The sequence below is a fragment of the Ranitomeya variabilis genome, chromosome 7 (assembly GCF_051348905.1).
Source record: "Ranitomeya variabilis isolate aRanVar5 chromosome 7, aRanVar5.hap1, whole genome shotgun sequence".
Classification (NCBI taxonomy): Eukaryota; Metazoa; Chordata; class Amphibia; order Anura; family Dendrobatidae; genus Ranitomeya; species Ranitomeya variabilis.
The window spans coordinates 118,073,312-118,091,037 of record NC_135238.1 but is presented as its reverse complement, the minus strand read 5'-3'; the positions used below and the strand labels follow the sequence as shown (position 1 = coordinate 118,091,037).

The following is a 17,726-nucleotide window of genomic DNA, read 5'->3' as shown; positions in this document are numbered from 1 at the left end:
CGCTCGATGAATCTCTCCTTCAATATCACCGATTGTTCCTCAAAGTCAGCATCGTTGGAACATATTCTCCGCAATCGCAGGAATTGGCCTATTGGAATGGCATTGACCATTGGGGGGGGATGAGATGAAGTAGCATGTAGCAAAGAGTTGACCGCTGTACTTTTGCGGAAAATATTTGTAGAGAGACAGTTGTCCGTGTCCCTTTTCACTTGTACATCCAAGAATTCCATCTCATCAGCGTGGACCTTGTACGTCAGATGTAAATTACATGAGTTGTGGTTCAGCTGTCCCATAAACTCCTGTAATGCATCCGCCGGACCCTGCCATATAAAAAATATGTCATCGATGAACCGCACCCACAAGGGGATGCGGTCCACCGAAGGTACCAGTCCTGACATAAAAATGTCCCTCTCCCACAGCCCCAGGAATAAATTTGCGTATGAAGGTGCAAATGAAGCACCCATTGCGGTGCCCTGGAGCTGTAGGTAGAGGGACCCCTTAAACAGGAAAAAATTATGGGACAACGAAAATTCAAGTAGCTGAACCACAAATTCTCTCATTGACTCAGGTAGGGCCGAGGACTCCAAATAATACCTAACTGCCCGAACCCCCTCAGCATGGCGAATATTGGTGTAGAGACTCTCCACGTCACAGGACACCAGGAGAGTCCCCACACCAATATGTAGTCCATCAATCTTTTTGAGAAAATCATTAGTATCCTTTATGTGAGAGGGAAGTTCAGTGACCACCGGCTGTAGTTTGGAGTCTATAAATCTATTGATTTTCTCCAAATAGTTCCCACAGCCGGAGATTATAGGCCTACCAGGTGGTTTAGACTGATTCTTGTGTACCTTTGGTAATAGGTATAAAGTGGGTATTGTTGGTTCAGGTACACGCAGGGCTCCAAATAATTCCTTAGTGATAGTGTTGGATTCAAGGGCTGACTTAAGGATTATTCCAAGTTGATCTTGGAACTTGGTAAGTGGATTAAAAGTCATTTTTTTATAGCACACACTATCACCCAACTGCCGGAAAGCCTCACTCTCGTACAATATTTTTGGCCATATCACGACATTCCCCCCCTTGTCGGCGGGTTTGAACACTACATCACTCAAATTTTGTAAACCCCGAAGGGCAACAACCTCCTCATTACTCAAGTTTTCATCATTAGGAAAACGTGGTATGCGATCAAATTCTTTACTCACCGTTTTCACAAACACATCAATGGTTGGACATGCCGACAAGGGGGGAAACTTACGTGACTTAGGCCGGATGGAGGATGGAATCTTACCTCCAATAGGTTCATTGTGTTCAACGGCCAATTCCTCAAGTATGGTCAGTGCCTCCTGCTCCGCCTCTGTGGGAAACAATCGCAACGCACCCTCATTATGAAACTGTTTTTTAAATAAAAGCTTTCTGGCAAACAGATGTAAGTCCTTTATAGCAGTAAATTTATCAAATTGGGCTACCGGACAAAACATCAAGCCCTTCTGAAGGATTTCAATCTCTATATTCGTTAAAACATGACTACTAAGATTAATCACCTTAAGACTAGAGTTTCCTGAAGAATATCCGAAACTACGTTTCACAGGTGCGTAGCGAGGTTCACGCTTCCGTTTAGGTGTTGATATAACTGAAGTAGACACAGAGGCGGAGCACGAGGCACCAGAGACATCACTGGGGGCCAAATTAGAGGAGACCGAGGCACTCCGTTCACGGTCCACACCGCTTGTATTTGGTCTGCGCCATTTATAGACCTTTCCACTTGCAAAATCTTTTTGGTCCCTAAGTAGCTTACTGGTCTGATTCATACGGATATCCTTGATCCATTGGTCCATAAGTTTTTCCAATTGGTCATCCAATGTACCAATCTGTTCAGTAGACAAGCATGCTTTAGCCTTGCAGTACATTTCATCCAATAATTTGTCAGTCTCCGTCAAATTCTTGGAATTATATTTGACCAGGAGCTCCATTAGTTGCCTTGAGGTCTGATTGCACACTTCCTCCCATTTACTGATAAATTCTTCATCACCCACGGGGAAGGATGGAGTGACATGTATTCGCAGACCCCTAGGGATCAGATGATGCTGGATATAGTTTTCTAGAAATGCTTTACTCCACCAACAACGAGTCCTCTTATGAGTGAGATTTCTAATATTTTTAAAAAACTCATCAAAGTTTAAACCATCAGTATTATTAATTGCCATATCTTTATTAGAGAATACCGCGTTTATTTGTCCCTGCCACGATGCCTCCCTTGACTTAAAATCCATATCCTGCTGTGGAAGAGAAAGCCTGTGCGAAACACAGTAATATAAGTTTAAACAAATCCACAGAGCACAATGGTATTCATTTATATATATAGTAATATCAAACATACATTTCCTATAAGAACAACCAGTGCGCTGTGGAAAATTAGTGGAGACCCACTGGTTACCGAGTACGTGCAACCACAACCCACATATGGATAAAAGCAAGGTGAGACACCAGACAGGAAATGTGTAAAAAAACGCCTTTATTAAATACAGTTGGCAAACAAACGTATATTTAAAATACATATAAAAAGTACACAGACGGACCGAAATAATATATACTTAAAAATATGAATAATATACAGAAAAATATGGCTGACCTCACCCATAATGCCTATAAGATAGAGGGTGTGACTCCCACCTCATATATAATTCTAAAAGCCATATATATATATATATGTATATATATATGAAAAACCGATGCAAAAAGATTAAAATCAACGTGAGAAAATATGTATATATATATAAGCACCACTATTTGGATAGTGCTTCTAGAGATTCACTGATGTGAAACCACATGGACCAAAAGTGCAAAATACAAAGGATATATAGTAAAAAATGAAATCAATATCTCGTGCAAACACTAGTATCCACTTCACATTATAAGCCCATGTGCAAATATATAAGATATTTAAAATATAAAATCCATGTGCAACGCAACCCAAAAAGTGAAAGAATAAACACAAAAAAATCCTCATATAAACAAGTGCAAAAGTGCAATATTGCCACTGAGTGAGAACAGATTGCACGGTATAGTACTATATAAGGTTATATGGCAAAACTGTATGGGAGACTATTACTGACCCAATATTGAGCCAAAAAGCATTATTAAGAGGTCACTGAGGATCGCATGAGGCAAAGAATTGCCGCCGCGGTCCGACCAATCACTTTGTGCTAACAATAAGGGGAACACACTATACCTTCAATATTTGGCTCAAATCAGCGAGGTCAGCCCGGTCCTCCTGTGAACGCGCCCCGACGCGCGTTTCGGATAGTAATCCTTCGTCAGGGGGGTGGCTATTGGGGCGCAAGAGCGCTCAATATATAGTGTCCTTTTGACCGGACCGAAGGATTACTATCCGAAACGCGCGTCGGGGCGCGTTCACAGGAGGACCGGGCTGACCTCGTTGATTTGAGCCAAATATTGAAGGTATAGTGTGTTCCCCTTATTGTTAGCACAAAGTGATTGGTCGGACCGCGGTGGCAATTCTTTGCCTCATGCGATCCTCAGTGACCTCTTAATAATGCTTTTTGGCTCAATATTGGGTCAGTAATAGTCTCCCATACAGTTTTGCCATATAACCTTATATAGTACTATACCGTGCAATCTGTTCTCACTCAGTGGCAATATTGCACTTTTGCACTTGTTTATATGAGGATTTTTTTGTGTTTATTCTTTCACTTTTTGGGTTGCGTTGCACATGGATTTTATATTTTAAATATCTTATATATTTGCACATGGGCTTATAATGTGAAGTGGATACTAGTGTTTGCACGAGATATTGATTTCATTTTTTACTATATATCCTTTGTATTTTGCACTTTTGGTCCATGTGGTTTCACATCAGTGAATCTCTAGAAGCACTATCCAAATAGTGGTGCTTATATATATATACATATTTTCTCACGTTGATTTTAATCTTTTTGCATCGGTTTTTCATATATATATACATATATATATATATATGGCTTTTAGAATTATATATGAGGTGGGAGTCACACCCTCTATCTTATAGGCATTATGGGTGAGGTCAGCCATATTTTTCTGTATATTATTCATATTTTTAAGTATATATTATTTCGGTCCGTCTGTGTACTTTTTATATGTATTTTAAATATACGTTTGTTTGCCAACTGTATTTAATAAAGGCGTTTTTTTACACATTTCCTGTCTGGTGTCTCACCTTGCTTTTATCCATATGTGGGTTGTGGTTGCACGTACCCAATAGTTGTAAGGTACAGAGGAATCATGGAGGATGCTGGTACTCCTTCAGCATCTTCCAAAACGTTTCCCTCCTCAGAGTGCCCACGCCTCAGGGCCTGGGCAATGGGAGGGTCTGGAAAAACTGTCCCAGACCTTTGATAGTGTTCCCCTGCCTCTGCTGCATCTGGTTGTGTCTCCCTTGTCTCTCCTCCTTAGTTGTTCAAGGACCTGAGACATCTGCTGCCAGTGTTGTCAGATGGAACTTTTTTAATAATTCTTCAATTAGGGCCTTCTGGTACTGCATCATTTTATTAGACCTCTCCGAAACGGGAAGGAAAGATGGAAAGTTCTCCTTGTAGTGTGGGTCTAGAAGGGTGACCAACCAGTAATTAGCATTTGACAAAATGTATATAACGTGAGGGTTATGGGAAAGGCAGCGGAGCATAAACTCAGGCATGTGTGCCAGATTGCCAACAGTCAAGACTTTCCTGTCCCCACCAAGAGTAAGACTGTCCATCTTATCCTCCTCATCCACCTACCAGTCCTCCCTCTCCTCCTCATCTTCAGGCCATCCATGCTAAACAGACGGGATGAAGGTGGTGTATGTAGTACCATCTGTAGAACAGGCAACCAGCTCCCATTCCTCCTCCTCCTCATTATGGCCCAATCCGCATTGAGAAGATGAGATGAAGCTGGGCTGTGCAGGGTCACCCAGTATAGATTCTTGCTCCATCTCAACTTGCTCTGCTTGCAAAGTTTCGTCTTTACTTGTGAGCAGCTAGAGTTTCAGTAGACAGAGAAGCGGGATGGTAACGCTGATTATGGCATCATCGCCGCTCAAAATCTTACTTTAGTCATCAAGTTTTGGAGAAGCGCATAGATGTCAGACATCCATAAGCACTCTTCAATTCTTATGTGTGGAGGCTGACCGGAATACCTATGGGTATGTTGTAGCTGGTATTCAACTACTGCTCTATGCTGCTCACAAAGCCTTGCCAACATATGTAATGTTGGGTTCTCTATATACTTGTTCATTAAGACTCTGTCCCCTGATGACTCCAGATTCCCGGTGAAACATGTCTGGGAGGCTTTAGGTTTTACTAACTTCAGTCAGTCTGTGTCATTGGCAACAATAATAGAGAGCAGTTGGTATCAGCCGCACCAAGCTAATACTTATCAATACTCACTAGTGTGAGATATAGGGAGTTACTATATTATGAGAATAGCGAAAAAAGGGGTTATATCCCGATGTCCCCTCAGACACTCTGACTGTCATATCTTTTAATCTTATTCTTTAATTAGTTCATTAAAAGTTAATTTTTAACCGTCTTTAGTTAGGGAGCAGTTGCCTCATTAGCAACTTGTAATTAAAGGGACACTGTCACCTGAATTTGGAGGGAACAATCTTTAGCCATAGGGGCGGGGTTTTTGGGTGTTTGATTCACCCTTTCCTTACCCGCTGGCTGCATGCTGGCTGCAATATGGGATTGAAGTTCATGCTCTGTCCTCCGTAGTACATGCCTGCACAAGGCAATCTTGCCTTGCGCAGGTGTGTACTATGGAGGACAGAGAATGAACTTCAATCCCATATTGCAGCTAGCATGCAGCCAGTGGGTAAGGAAAGGGTGAATCAAACACCCGAAAACCCCGCCCCTATGACTAAAGATTTTTCCCTCCAAATTCAGGTGACAGTGTCCCTTTAATGTTAATGCCCTATGCTGACTGGGTGGACAGCAATTGTGTCTGTTTGCTGCGTGGTTTTGACACGCAACTGGCACAATATAAATGTCTTTTAATATTTCACTGCTGAAAAAACTTTACAGGATTAGCATTTTAAGAAAATTTGTCCACCTCAGGTGGACTATTTCTCTGCAGTAGCAATATAGCGATGCTATTGCAACCAACCAAGTTTAACTGTATGCTTTTGAAGTACAACTGGCACAGCATATATGGCATATAATATTTCCCCGTTTAGAACACTTTGCAGGATTAAGAGGAAAAAGAAAATGATTAGTCCTCCTGAGAAAGGCTTTTGGTATGAGTTGCAGCAGAAAGGACGTGCAATTAACTCTATCCTGTCCTACACTATCCCTTCAGCACAATCTCTCCCTAGGAGCTGCTAATAACAATATTGATTATAGTTAGCCCTAATAAAGGCTGTTTTTGCAGTTAAACAAAATATTAAGGGTGTCTAATCCCTGCCTACACGCAGCTAAAATGCTGTCCCTAGTTCAGCAGCGCCTCTGCCTATTTCCTTTGGTACACTGTGCCGAGCATGGCGTCCGGAGTCTTATATAGACACGATGACGCTTTGCGGCCAGCCATTCACAGTAATGCCACTACCAAAATGGCTACAGCATTACCGTGACTGGAAGGAAATCACTGCATGTTTATTGGCTAGCAAACGCCAAACATGCGGGTCGGGGACTTGAGCTTGCGTGCAAGCATTCAAAAAATATTTGCAGAGTAACGAGCGTCTCAAGCACACTGATGCTCAAGCGAGTTACAAGCAGTGACGAGCACGCTCGCTCATCACTTCTCACTAACGATATTATTAGTGACACAATCTGGGACAGGGGGTCCCATGTGTAGTCAGCATGGGGAAAAAGACACAAATGGCTGTCTCTTTACTTAGTTTGCTGTTTGGACAAATTGCACTTGTGTCGCAGTGTCACAGATCATAATGTCTTACTATGGAGGAATATGCCAATACTTTCGGGTATAAATCTGGTAAACTTTATAAACTAGAAACAAATGTAATAAAAAACATACTTCAATTATTTGTTTAAATATTTCACTCTATATTTGCTTATCCTAAAAAGTGTTATAAAAATTACACACTAATTAAAAAAAAAAAAAAAACACATTGTAAAATTCACAATTTTTCCAGCTTAAAACAAGGCTACTTGGAGCCTAGTGAAGAAAAGGGAAAGGGAATCTAAAAGGGCTAGTGATAGAAGTCCAAACACCTGGTTCTTGAGGGGTTTGTTAGTGCACTATATTGTAAATAACTTTACTCATTGCTAAATATTTTTATTAGTATTAGTTATCAATATTAAAAGCTTTTAATTGCATTTTAATTTACCTTTTTGGTCCATTCAACTATATTGTGTTCAGTAAACATATCAAAGGTATCATGGAAAAGAGAGCGCAGTTTTTCCTGGACCAAAGAGATTGTGATTTTTGAAATGGGAAGTTGTGAAACCTGAGCAATGACATCAGCTACTCTTCCAGAGCCCTCTACGATGACACATGGTGTGTTGTTGCTGATGGCATTGTAGATAGTCTGAGTGAACACAATAGGCATTAAATTCATATTAGCATTAAATTTGATATGCCACTTACAAATATATTTACTCAAAGCAATAAAACTAAAATCGCACATGCTTTCCTGAAACTTACATCAAGTGTGCCGGGTCCTCCCTCTAACACCACGCAGACTATTGGGATCTTAATAGCCACTCCTTACATTAGATAAGAAAGATAAAAAAAATTAGATAATCAATTAAAAACCAGAGCCTAAGGACTCATGCAGATGTCTATGAATCTCGGTCAGATCATGAACCGCAATACACAGACTGGCCATGGGTCTCCTGACCCAAGTATAGCAGCATCACAGAAATATATGAAGCTGTCATGCTCCGGCCTAGAGTCCCACTGCCATTCCGAGCATTGAGGTAAAAAATTAGACCAACTTCCACAGACATCTGCCTGAGCCCTTGGAAGGGGTTTAGAGAGATGTAGGAAAAATGTTCAGTCTTTCTATCAAAAAAGTACAAATTTTTATCCATTTGGTGTACTTTATGTCTATCTTTCACATCGGTATGACATTTGTATGTCTATTTTTTGCATCCACAGTTAAAAACATAAAAGGCATAGAGATAAGAGAATTATTTGAGTGGAATTGAATTCTACTCGAATATCAAAAATCCACATTTGCCAAAATGGGGATTTTTTGTAATTCACTTCAACGTTGATTCTGCAGAATCGCAACCAGTTACTAACTAAGATCAGGAATTCTTGACCAGTAAGGCTATGTGCTCACGTTGCAGAATGTAAGCAGAATTTTCCTGATCAAAACCGGACTCCCTTGGCAGGAAATCCACTTGCGTTTTTCTTCCATTTTTTTCGCTTTTTTACGCGTTTCTTTTCCATGCGTCCCAATACAATTATATAGCGGCAAAATCGTCGAAATTCCGCAAAATTAATGAACATGCGTTTTTTTTCCGCGATGCGTTTCCACTGCAGAAAAAAATGCAGCATGGGCACACCAATACGGAATTCCATTAAAAATAATGTGATGCGTTCTGTAAGAGTTTTTTAAGCGTTTCCACAGAGGAAAAACGTGGAAAAAATGCTTAAAAAATGCAACATGGTCACATAGCCTAACAGTGAAATTTGACTTGGTAAAACTTTTCAGAATTTAAACCTCAGGTTGAGGCAGAAACTCTCTTTTTGACAAAATTGTACATTAAAAGAACTTGTCATTAAGTTGCACTCACTAAGGGCAAGCAATAACAAACACTCTGAATCAGCATTTTTTTTTTCTACTTATGTGCTCAATTTAAGTAGGTTTGGAGAACTTACGATTTTTAATCTATGCGTGAGCTGCTAACTCTGTTTTTTTTTTCTTATTGTTGTGTTTCCATACACACACCCATGTTGATGCTAAAGTTAAAAAATCATCTTAATTTTCTTTTACCTCCTTTCTCTTTAGTTTGTTCTGAAATAAATTTCTCCAGCTTGGCCCTTAAAAGAATTTCAACACCATATTTGCCATTTGTTCCATCATCAACAAGAATAAAATGGGAATGATTATTATCTAAGCACGATAGACCTCCTTGGTTTTCTTCATCTATGTGGTACTTAGCAGGAAATGATCCCTGGAAAACACCAAATGCATGATGTGTGAAAAAACAAGTGAAAAGAAAAAAAGGAAACATGTCAAACACACTATAAATATACACATATACGGTGTATATACAGTGGCTGACAAAAGTATTCACCCCCTTGGCTTTTTAGCCAACCTATGTTTTAATGTTTTTGTAATCCGATTTGTGTGTGATGCATCAGAACTAAATATTCTCAGTTGGTTTGTGGAACTGAAAAAATATAGGCATCAATTCAATTTATGGGATCAAATAACTCAAAATTGACATGTGCATATGTATTCACCCCTTTTGCTATGAAGCCCTTAAACATTTATGTTGCAAGCAATTACCTTCATAAGTCACATGTGAAAAGAGGTCCACCAGTGTGTAATCTAAGTCTCACATGGTCTGTCAGTATATTCAGTTGTGCTCAAAAGTTTACATACCCCAGCAGAATTTTTGCTTTGGCCTTTTTTCAGAGAATAGGAATGGTAACACCAAAACTTTTTCTCCACTCATGGTTAGTGGTTAGGTGAAGCCATTAGTTTTCAAACTACTGTGTTTTCTCTTTTTAAATCATAATGACCATCCAAACATCCAAATGACCCTGATCAAAAGTTCACATACCCCATTTCTTAATACCGTGTATTGCCCCCTCGAACATCAATGACAGCCTAAAGTCTTTTGTGGTACTGGATGAGGGTCTTTATTTTCTCAGATGGTAAAGCTGCCCACTCTTCTCGGCAAAAAGCCTCCAGCTCCTGTAAATTCCTGGTCTGTCTAGCATGAATTGCGCGCTTGAGATCTCCCCAGAGTGGCTCAATGATATTAAGGTCAGGAGACTGAGATGGCCACTTCAGAACCTTCACTTTGTTCTACTGTAGCCAATGATAAGTCGACTTGGCCTTGTGTTATCGATCGTTGTCATGTTGGAACATCAAAGTACACCCCATTTGCAGCTTCCGGGCTGATGACTGCAAATTTGCCTCCAGTATTTGCTGATAATGTGCTGCATTCATCTTTCCTTCAACTTTTACCAAGTTTCCTGTGCCTTTGTAGCTCACACATCCCCAAAACATCAGCGATCCACCTCCGTGCTTTACAGTAGGAATGGTGTTCCTTTCATCATAGGCCTTGTTGACCTCTCTCCAAATGTAACGTTTATGGTTGTGGCCAAAAAGTTCAATTCTGGTCTCATAACTCCAGATTACCATGTTGCAGAAGTTTTGATGCTGGTCTCTGTGCTGTTTTGCTTATTGTAAGCGAAATACTTTGATGCATTTGTGCAGTAATGGATTTCTTCTGGCAACATGACCATGCAGCCCATTTTTCTTCAAGTGCCTCCTTATTGTGCATCTTGAAACAGCCACACCACTAGTTTTCAGAAAGTGTTGTTTTTCAGCTGATGTTATTTGTGCATTTTTCTTTGCATCCCGAACAATTTTGCTGTCAGTTATGGATGACATTTATGTTGGGCTACCTGACCGTGATTTTGTTTTTACAGAGCCCCTGATTTTCCATTTGTTAATCACAGTTTGAATGCTGCTGACTGGCATTATCAATATATGGATGTCTTTTTGTATCCCTTTCCTGTTTTATACAGTTTAACTAACTTTTCCCATAGATCTGTTGACAATTCTTTTGCTTTCCCCATGACTCACAATCCAGAAACGTTAGTGACTGGATAAAAGGTGCAAGAGTCTGTCTGGATCTCATAAACTCACTCAGCTTTTATGCACACACACACTGATTACAAGCAAACAGACCACAGGTGAGGATGTTACCTTTAGTAGCCATTCAAACCCGTTTGTGTCAACGTCTGTGCATGCTATTAGTGCAAAATCACCAAGGTATGTGAATTTTTGATCACGGTCAATTGGATGCTTTGGGTTGTCATTATGATTTAGAAAGAGAAAACACAGTAGTTTGACAAAAAAATTGCTTCAAGCAGCCACTGATCATGAATGTAGAAAAAGTTTTGGTGTGGTCATTCATATTCTCTGAAAAAAAGACAAGAAAGCAAAAATTCCGTCAGAGTATGTAAACTTTTGAGCACAACTGTACACACCTTTGCTGAAAGGCCAAAGAGGCTGCAACACCATTATGCAAGAGTCACCAATAACTAAACAACACCCTGAAGACCATGGGACAAATCAGGGACAAGAGAAGGCCACTCACAAAAACTCTCAGCCAAGGCAAGGATGGCATTAATCAGAGAGACCAAAGGAAACCCTGAAGGAGCTGCAGAATTCCCCAAAAGAGACTGGAATATCTGTTCAAATGACAACAATAAGCCGTAGAGGTGGCCTTTATGGAAAATTGGGCAGAAAAAAAGCCTTTACTTACCCACAAAAATTGTAAGGCAAGTTTTGAGTTTGTAAAAAGAAATGTGGGAGACTGCCCAAATGTATGGAGGAAGGTGCTGTGGTTAGATGAGACCAAAAGGAAAGCGATATGTCTGGTCTCAAACCAACACAGCTCAAAACCCCAAGAATACCATCCCCACAGGTGGTCGCAGCATCACACTATGGGGCTGATTCTTGGCAGCAGGGACAGGAAAAATGGTCCAAGTCAAGGGTAAGATGGATGGTGCGAAATAAAGGGTGTGGAGAAACGGGTGTCAGCAGGTGACCTAGTCGGCTAGCTAAAACCGCGTACACCAGGGATCATCCCACCGAATGCCAGCTCTCCATTTACCATGAACATAATACTACTCAGAAAACACAGGGTGAAGGTAAAACAGTGTGGCAATACTTTCTTGAACAAATATAGCACAATTTGTACTTAGTTTTTAAGCTTTAAATAGAAAAAACCACTAAATAAGATAGAAAATACAGCGACAGTGGAATTTAAAACATAACTTTTACTAATATTGGATAAAAGTGACAATAGTGTCACCCAAAGTGATATAAAAATAAGGGGCAAGGTCCCAACCAAGAGACCTACAAAAGACCCCCGTTAGGATTCAAAACAACTCCGCCTGAGTTAGCAGAAAAGCGGAATGTATACAGACCAATGTATGGTTTAAACAATAGCTGCCGGAGACATATACATATGAATAGCAGAACCATATATATTACAGTTGGTTGCAGGTAAAACAATTATCGCTGCATAGAAAAAATGGCACCTATTATTGATGATGCTATAAATAATTGTTAAAATGAAAACGGAAAAGGAACAATCTCACCCATTCCAAGATGCATGAGCAGGAGCACCGGAAAAACCTCTAGTCAGGAAACGATCCGGGACTTGATGAAAAGGGATGACAATACCCTGTCATTCCCTATGGGGCTACCGGTAAGCTATCCCCAGAGCTCCTGCCCTTACAAGGGCAGTCCACAACTACCCCTGCAATAGAATGCCCTGCACTCTCCCTGTGTTCAGTCCCGACGCGTTTCCTCCAAGTCAATCATCAGGGGACCTGCTTGTATAGAGAGATGAGTGCCTACATATTAAGAAAGGGAGACAATAAGTTCTGCCACCCACTATGCTGTCTTACAGGGAGTGACCGAACTACAAGAGCAGACTTAAATAGTAAGTGGTTTAAACCTTCAACCACTTAAAATGGAGCAATCACAACACCTGTGTGGTAGCTATGGGTAACACATAACAACTAATGTAAATGGGCCGGTGAGCTGAAGTGTATATAATCTAGCCCAACTGGCCACATATGTGAACCCTAGTGTCCAATACAACAGCGCTGTCAGCGCTATGAAACATAGCGGCGGGTGAACTGACCTGTATGGTGACGTCACACGCCAAAAGCACGAGATGCCTCCAACTCCTACATGAAAAACTGTGCTAGTATCCACAAGCATGCGCAGTGAATACCGGAAGTCACCGTTACTAGGTGATGCGCGGCTACCACAGTGGATATTAATAATTATTAAACAAAGCTCAAAGAGTGCTATGAATTAAAGCGGTAGATGAACCCACTTAACTAGAAGGTATAATACACCAAAACCGCAAGACACACAAAGCGAGCGGCTACGGACATGCGCAATACCAAACACACCCCTGCTCCGTGATTGCAGAAGCGCGGCAGTCGGCCAGAGCCACGATACCCCGTAACTAAGGACGCACAGCCGCTCACTGACACACCGAAGCACAGGGCATGCGCAATAGAGAAGAACGCCGTCACTGCTAAGAAACAGCAGGTATACGGCTGTCCATCATAACACATGAGGATTCATTACTAAGCAACTGGAGACACAAAGCCGCTCATCAAAATACTGTATCGACAGAGTGTAAAAGGGAATTATGAGCGGTCTATTGAGAAATGTGCCACATACATATATGAAATTATGCAATAATATAAAACTACATAAAAGTGCCAAATGAAACGGCACTGTGGAGTACAGGGGTTCAATACATCAAAAGTACCGGCAGAGGGTATTCAAAGGACCACAAGGGGAATACCCATGTACTGTAAATGTCAGTACTATAAAGAACACCTATTAAACACCAATTGGTCTATACTAGACCTAACATAAATAATTCTACACACTAAATGACAATGTGCCAGAATTTTGATAATTATTGCATAACAGGACAAAGCTATGAAATACCAAAACACGATGAGCCCCGTATTTAGATGAAACGACAATTAAATTAAACATGCAAAATCCCAAAGATTATGGATGACAATAAAAGGATTTAGGCTTATATAAGAATAACCATTGACTGTGTATTAGTAAGAATGACCAAAATAACGAGGCACCAGAGACGAATTCAGATGAAACAGCTATAGTTAATTTGGTCATTAAGGCCAAGGGGAGAAACAGTGTTGAGATAAAAAATCCATTTGGCCTCTCGTTGAAGGAGCAACTGATCCCAGTCGCCCCCACGTATAGGTTTAGTAACCTTCTCAATAGCCATAAATTTAAGGTGTTTAGATTGTCCATCATGCATCTGATTTATATGCCGAGAGATAGAGGTGTCTCTTCTATGCTCGACATCGCCCACATGTTCACCGACCCTTCTCTTAAATTCTCGGATGGTTTTGCCGATGTATTCAATGCCACATGAGCAGGATGCCCTGTATATAACTCCTTTAGTGCTGCAATTAATAAATTGCTTGATGTCATATTTCCTGCCAGTCACGTTACTCACAAAGCTATTACCCACATTAATGTATTGGCAAGCCGTACAATGTCCACATTTATGGCAACCAACAACGATGCTCCTCAGCCAGGTCTCATTCCAAGGACCCGAGAAGTGACTGTGGACCAGTCTATCATTTAGCGAGCGTGCCTTCCTGTAGGTGATGGCCGGAGAATCCCCCAGATAACGAGATATATCCGAGTCCATTTGTAAGATGGACCAATATTTTTTAAAAATGTCTCTTACATGGGTGGCGCCATTATCAAAGGTGGTAATAAACCGTACCACTTCATCGTTCTGTATCCTCTGTGTGGGGTTTAATAGAGTTGTTCTATCCCTACTTTTGGCATGGTGGTAAGCTTTTTTGAGAACGTGGGATGGATAGCCTCTATCTTGAAAGTTCTTCCTCAGTTCCTTAGCTTGGGACTCAAAATTACCATCATTTGAACAATTCCTACGGATTCTAAGGTATTGCCCCTTAGGAATCCCTCTTTTTAGATGCTCTGGGTGGTTGCTGCTCCAATGTAAGAGGGCATTGGTAGCTGTAGGTTTTTTGAAATTAGATGTCACCAACTCACCATCTATTCCTTTAGTAATAAGGATATCTAAAAAGGGTAATGAGGAAAAATCTATCACAAAGGTGAAAAAAAGGCCAATGCTGTTGTGATTGAGCCTGTCCACAAAACCCTTAAAATCCTCTGTGGAGCCAGTCCAGATTAGAAAGATGTCATCTATGTATCGTGTCCATATTTCTGAGACACGATACATAGAGAAATCACCCTCCTCCAGGTCGTCATTCCAAACCATAGTCTCCTCCCACCAGCCGAGGAAGAGGTTAGCATAGGCCGGGGCGCAGGGACTCCCCATGGCCGTCCCCCTCAGCTGGTGGTAGGTATGGCAGTTGAACGTGAAGTAATTATGTGTCAGACAAAACCTGAGGAGTGCTAGAATGAACTGATTATGTTCCTGAAGATGTTGTCCCCTTGTCTTAAGAAAAAATTCCACCGCCTCCAAACCCTTCTCATGGGGAATGGAGGAATAGAGAGCCTCCACGTCAATACTAGCAAGATAGGCCCCAGAGTCAACATTAAGGCCTTCAAGGCGACGGAGCAAGTCAGGAGTGTCCTTCACGAAGGATTGTAAGGAGGACACAAACGGAGACAGCACACGATCTAAATAAATGCCTGCATTCTGGCACAAACTGCCTACCCCTGACACAATGGGTCCGCCTTTTAAAGGATTCAGGCCCTTGTGAACTTTGGGAAGGCAGTAAAAAGTAGCCGTTACAGGATGACGAGGGAGAATAAAGTCAAATTCTGTCTTATCAATGACACCTTTCTCCAAACCTTCTTGTAAGATCTGACGTAACTCTTCACAATACTCTTTAGTTGGATTATTTGCAAGGATCTCATAAGAGTTTCTATCAGCAAGTATAGAGTCACAGATCTGTTGGTAATGTTGAGTGTCAAGAATAACGACATTACCCCCCTTATCGGAGGGCTTGATTACAATAGTGTCATCACGTTCCAAGCGATTAATTGCTTCTATCTCTCTCTTAGAGCAATTAAACCTGCACGGAATGTGAGACTTAGAAAGGCCAATGAGCTCAGACATTACCAAGTTAGAGAAAATATCAATGGCTGAGAGATGTGGCCAGTTGGGCTACATTATATACACTTCAGCTCACCGGCCCATTTACATTAGTTGTTATGTGTTACCCATAGCTACCACACAGGTGTTGTGATTGCTCCATTTTAAGTGGTTGAAGGTTTGAACCACTTCCTATTTAAGTCTGCTCTTGTAGTTCGGTCACTCCCTGTAAGACAGCATAGTGGGTGGCAGAACTTATTGTCTCCCTTTCTTAATATGTAGGCACTCATCTCTCTATACAAGCAGGTCCCCTGATGATTGACTTGGAGGAAACGCGTCGGGACTGAACACAGGGAGAGTGCAGGGCATTCTATTGCCCTTGTAAGGGCAGGAGCTCTGGGGATAGCTTACCGGTAGCCCCATAGGGAATGACAGGGTATTGTCATCCCTTTTCATCAAGTCCCGGATCGTTTCCTGACTAGAGGTTTTTCCGGTGCTCCTGCTCACGCATCTTGGAATGGGTGAGATTGTTCCTTTTCCGTTTTCATTTTAACAATTATTTATAGCATCATCAATAATAGGTGCCATTTTTTCTATGCAGCGATAATTGTTTTACCTGCAACCAACTGTAATATATATGGTTCTGCTATTCATATGTATATGTCTCCGGCAGCTATTGTTTAAACCATACGTTGGTCTGTATACATTCCGCTTTTCTGCTAACTCAGGCGGAGTTGTTTTGAATCCTAACGGGGGTCTTTTGTAGGTCTCTTGGTTGGGACCTTGCCCCTTATTTTTATATCACTTTGGGTGACACTACTGTGACTTTTATCCAATATTAGTAAAAGTTATATTTTAAATTCCACTGTCGCAATACTTTCTTGAACCACAAAACAGGCAGATAACACATAGACCATCCCAGCACAATACTCAAGACAGTGCAAAATTACAGTCTCACCCTCCTGCTGACTTGCCAGAATAAGAACAGCTGTGACTTCAGAGCTTCCAGGGCTGACTACCTCACCTGTGGCATTCACAGAGAGGAGGTAACAACAAGCTTAGGAAGCTGACAGTCCATTGAGGCACAAGGCCAGTTCACTGGAGAGTCACAACCTGGCTTCTCTGAACATCTCCATTTAGCCAGGTGACCGGTGGGTCCCATTCCTGGCTTTCCCAAGTGTATCCATGGGGCTCAGGTGACCAGTGGGTCCAAATCTTGACTACCCCAAATGTATCCATGGTTCAGTGATGGTCAATCGAGCAGATCTGTATTCTTTCATTTGGGGTCGTAGTCCCCTAAACTGGCATCTGGGAGAATGTCAAATCTGGATCCTTCATGATGGAGCCATGACGTATTGGCTGCTGTCTTGTAAATAGTCTCTGGTTCTTTGGATCCCTGGATCTTTTGGCTGACTGTAAGTTTGGTTAAACTCTCACAGAGGCATATATGCCCTATTTATAGTTCCCAACTGTTCTTCAAGCCATCATTCACAGGTAAAGGGGAGAATGGTGATGAGATTAATTCACATTTTTTGATTATTTAATTTCTTTGCACAGTTTTTCATTCTCTGTTTTGCAAGTCAACAAACTATTTAGCCTGGACAATGTGTAATCACCATATCAGCAAACATCATTGCTCAGTGACCTTGCATCCCTGTTTTGCAAAGATATCAGTGCAATAAACTGTACAAGAAAACTTCTACAAGAAGAGTCAACATTTCAGACTCTTGACCAAAAAGAAAGAAACATGTAAGTTCAAAAGCCAACATATAGATAACAGTCTATTCCTACTGACTTACTGAAAATAGACATCTGGTTAATTAAGATAAAATGCTGTGTTGTCACACAGGTATATTATTGAGAGAACCTGTTTCAGTCTGTTAGTGATTTGAAACAGGGACAGAGGTTCATCTTAAAACAAAACAA

The 17,726-nt window shown here is 41.1% G+C and overlaps 1 protein-coding gene across 2 annotated transcripts in view; it reads right to left on the bottom strand.

Moving 5' to 3' along the window:
- LOC143786355 (transient receptor potential cation channel subfamily M member 2-like) overlaps positions 1-17,726 on the bottom strand; it is a 1,952,850-nt gene that overhangs the window by 1,430,840 nt on the left and 504,284 nt on the right. For both annotated transcript variants that reach the window (XM_077275686.1, XM_077275685.1), the window contains 3 exons: positions 8,939-9,119; positions 7,639-7,700; positions 7,322-7,522 (listed from right to left, as the gene is read on the bottom strand). In XM_077275686.1, the coding sequence (XP_077131801.1) occupies positions 7,322-7,522; positions 7,639-7,700; positions 8,939-9,119 (444 nt within the window). The remainder of the gene's footprint in view (positions 1-7,321; positions 7,523-7,638; positions 7,701-8,938; positions 9,120-17,726) is intronic.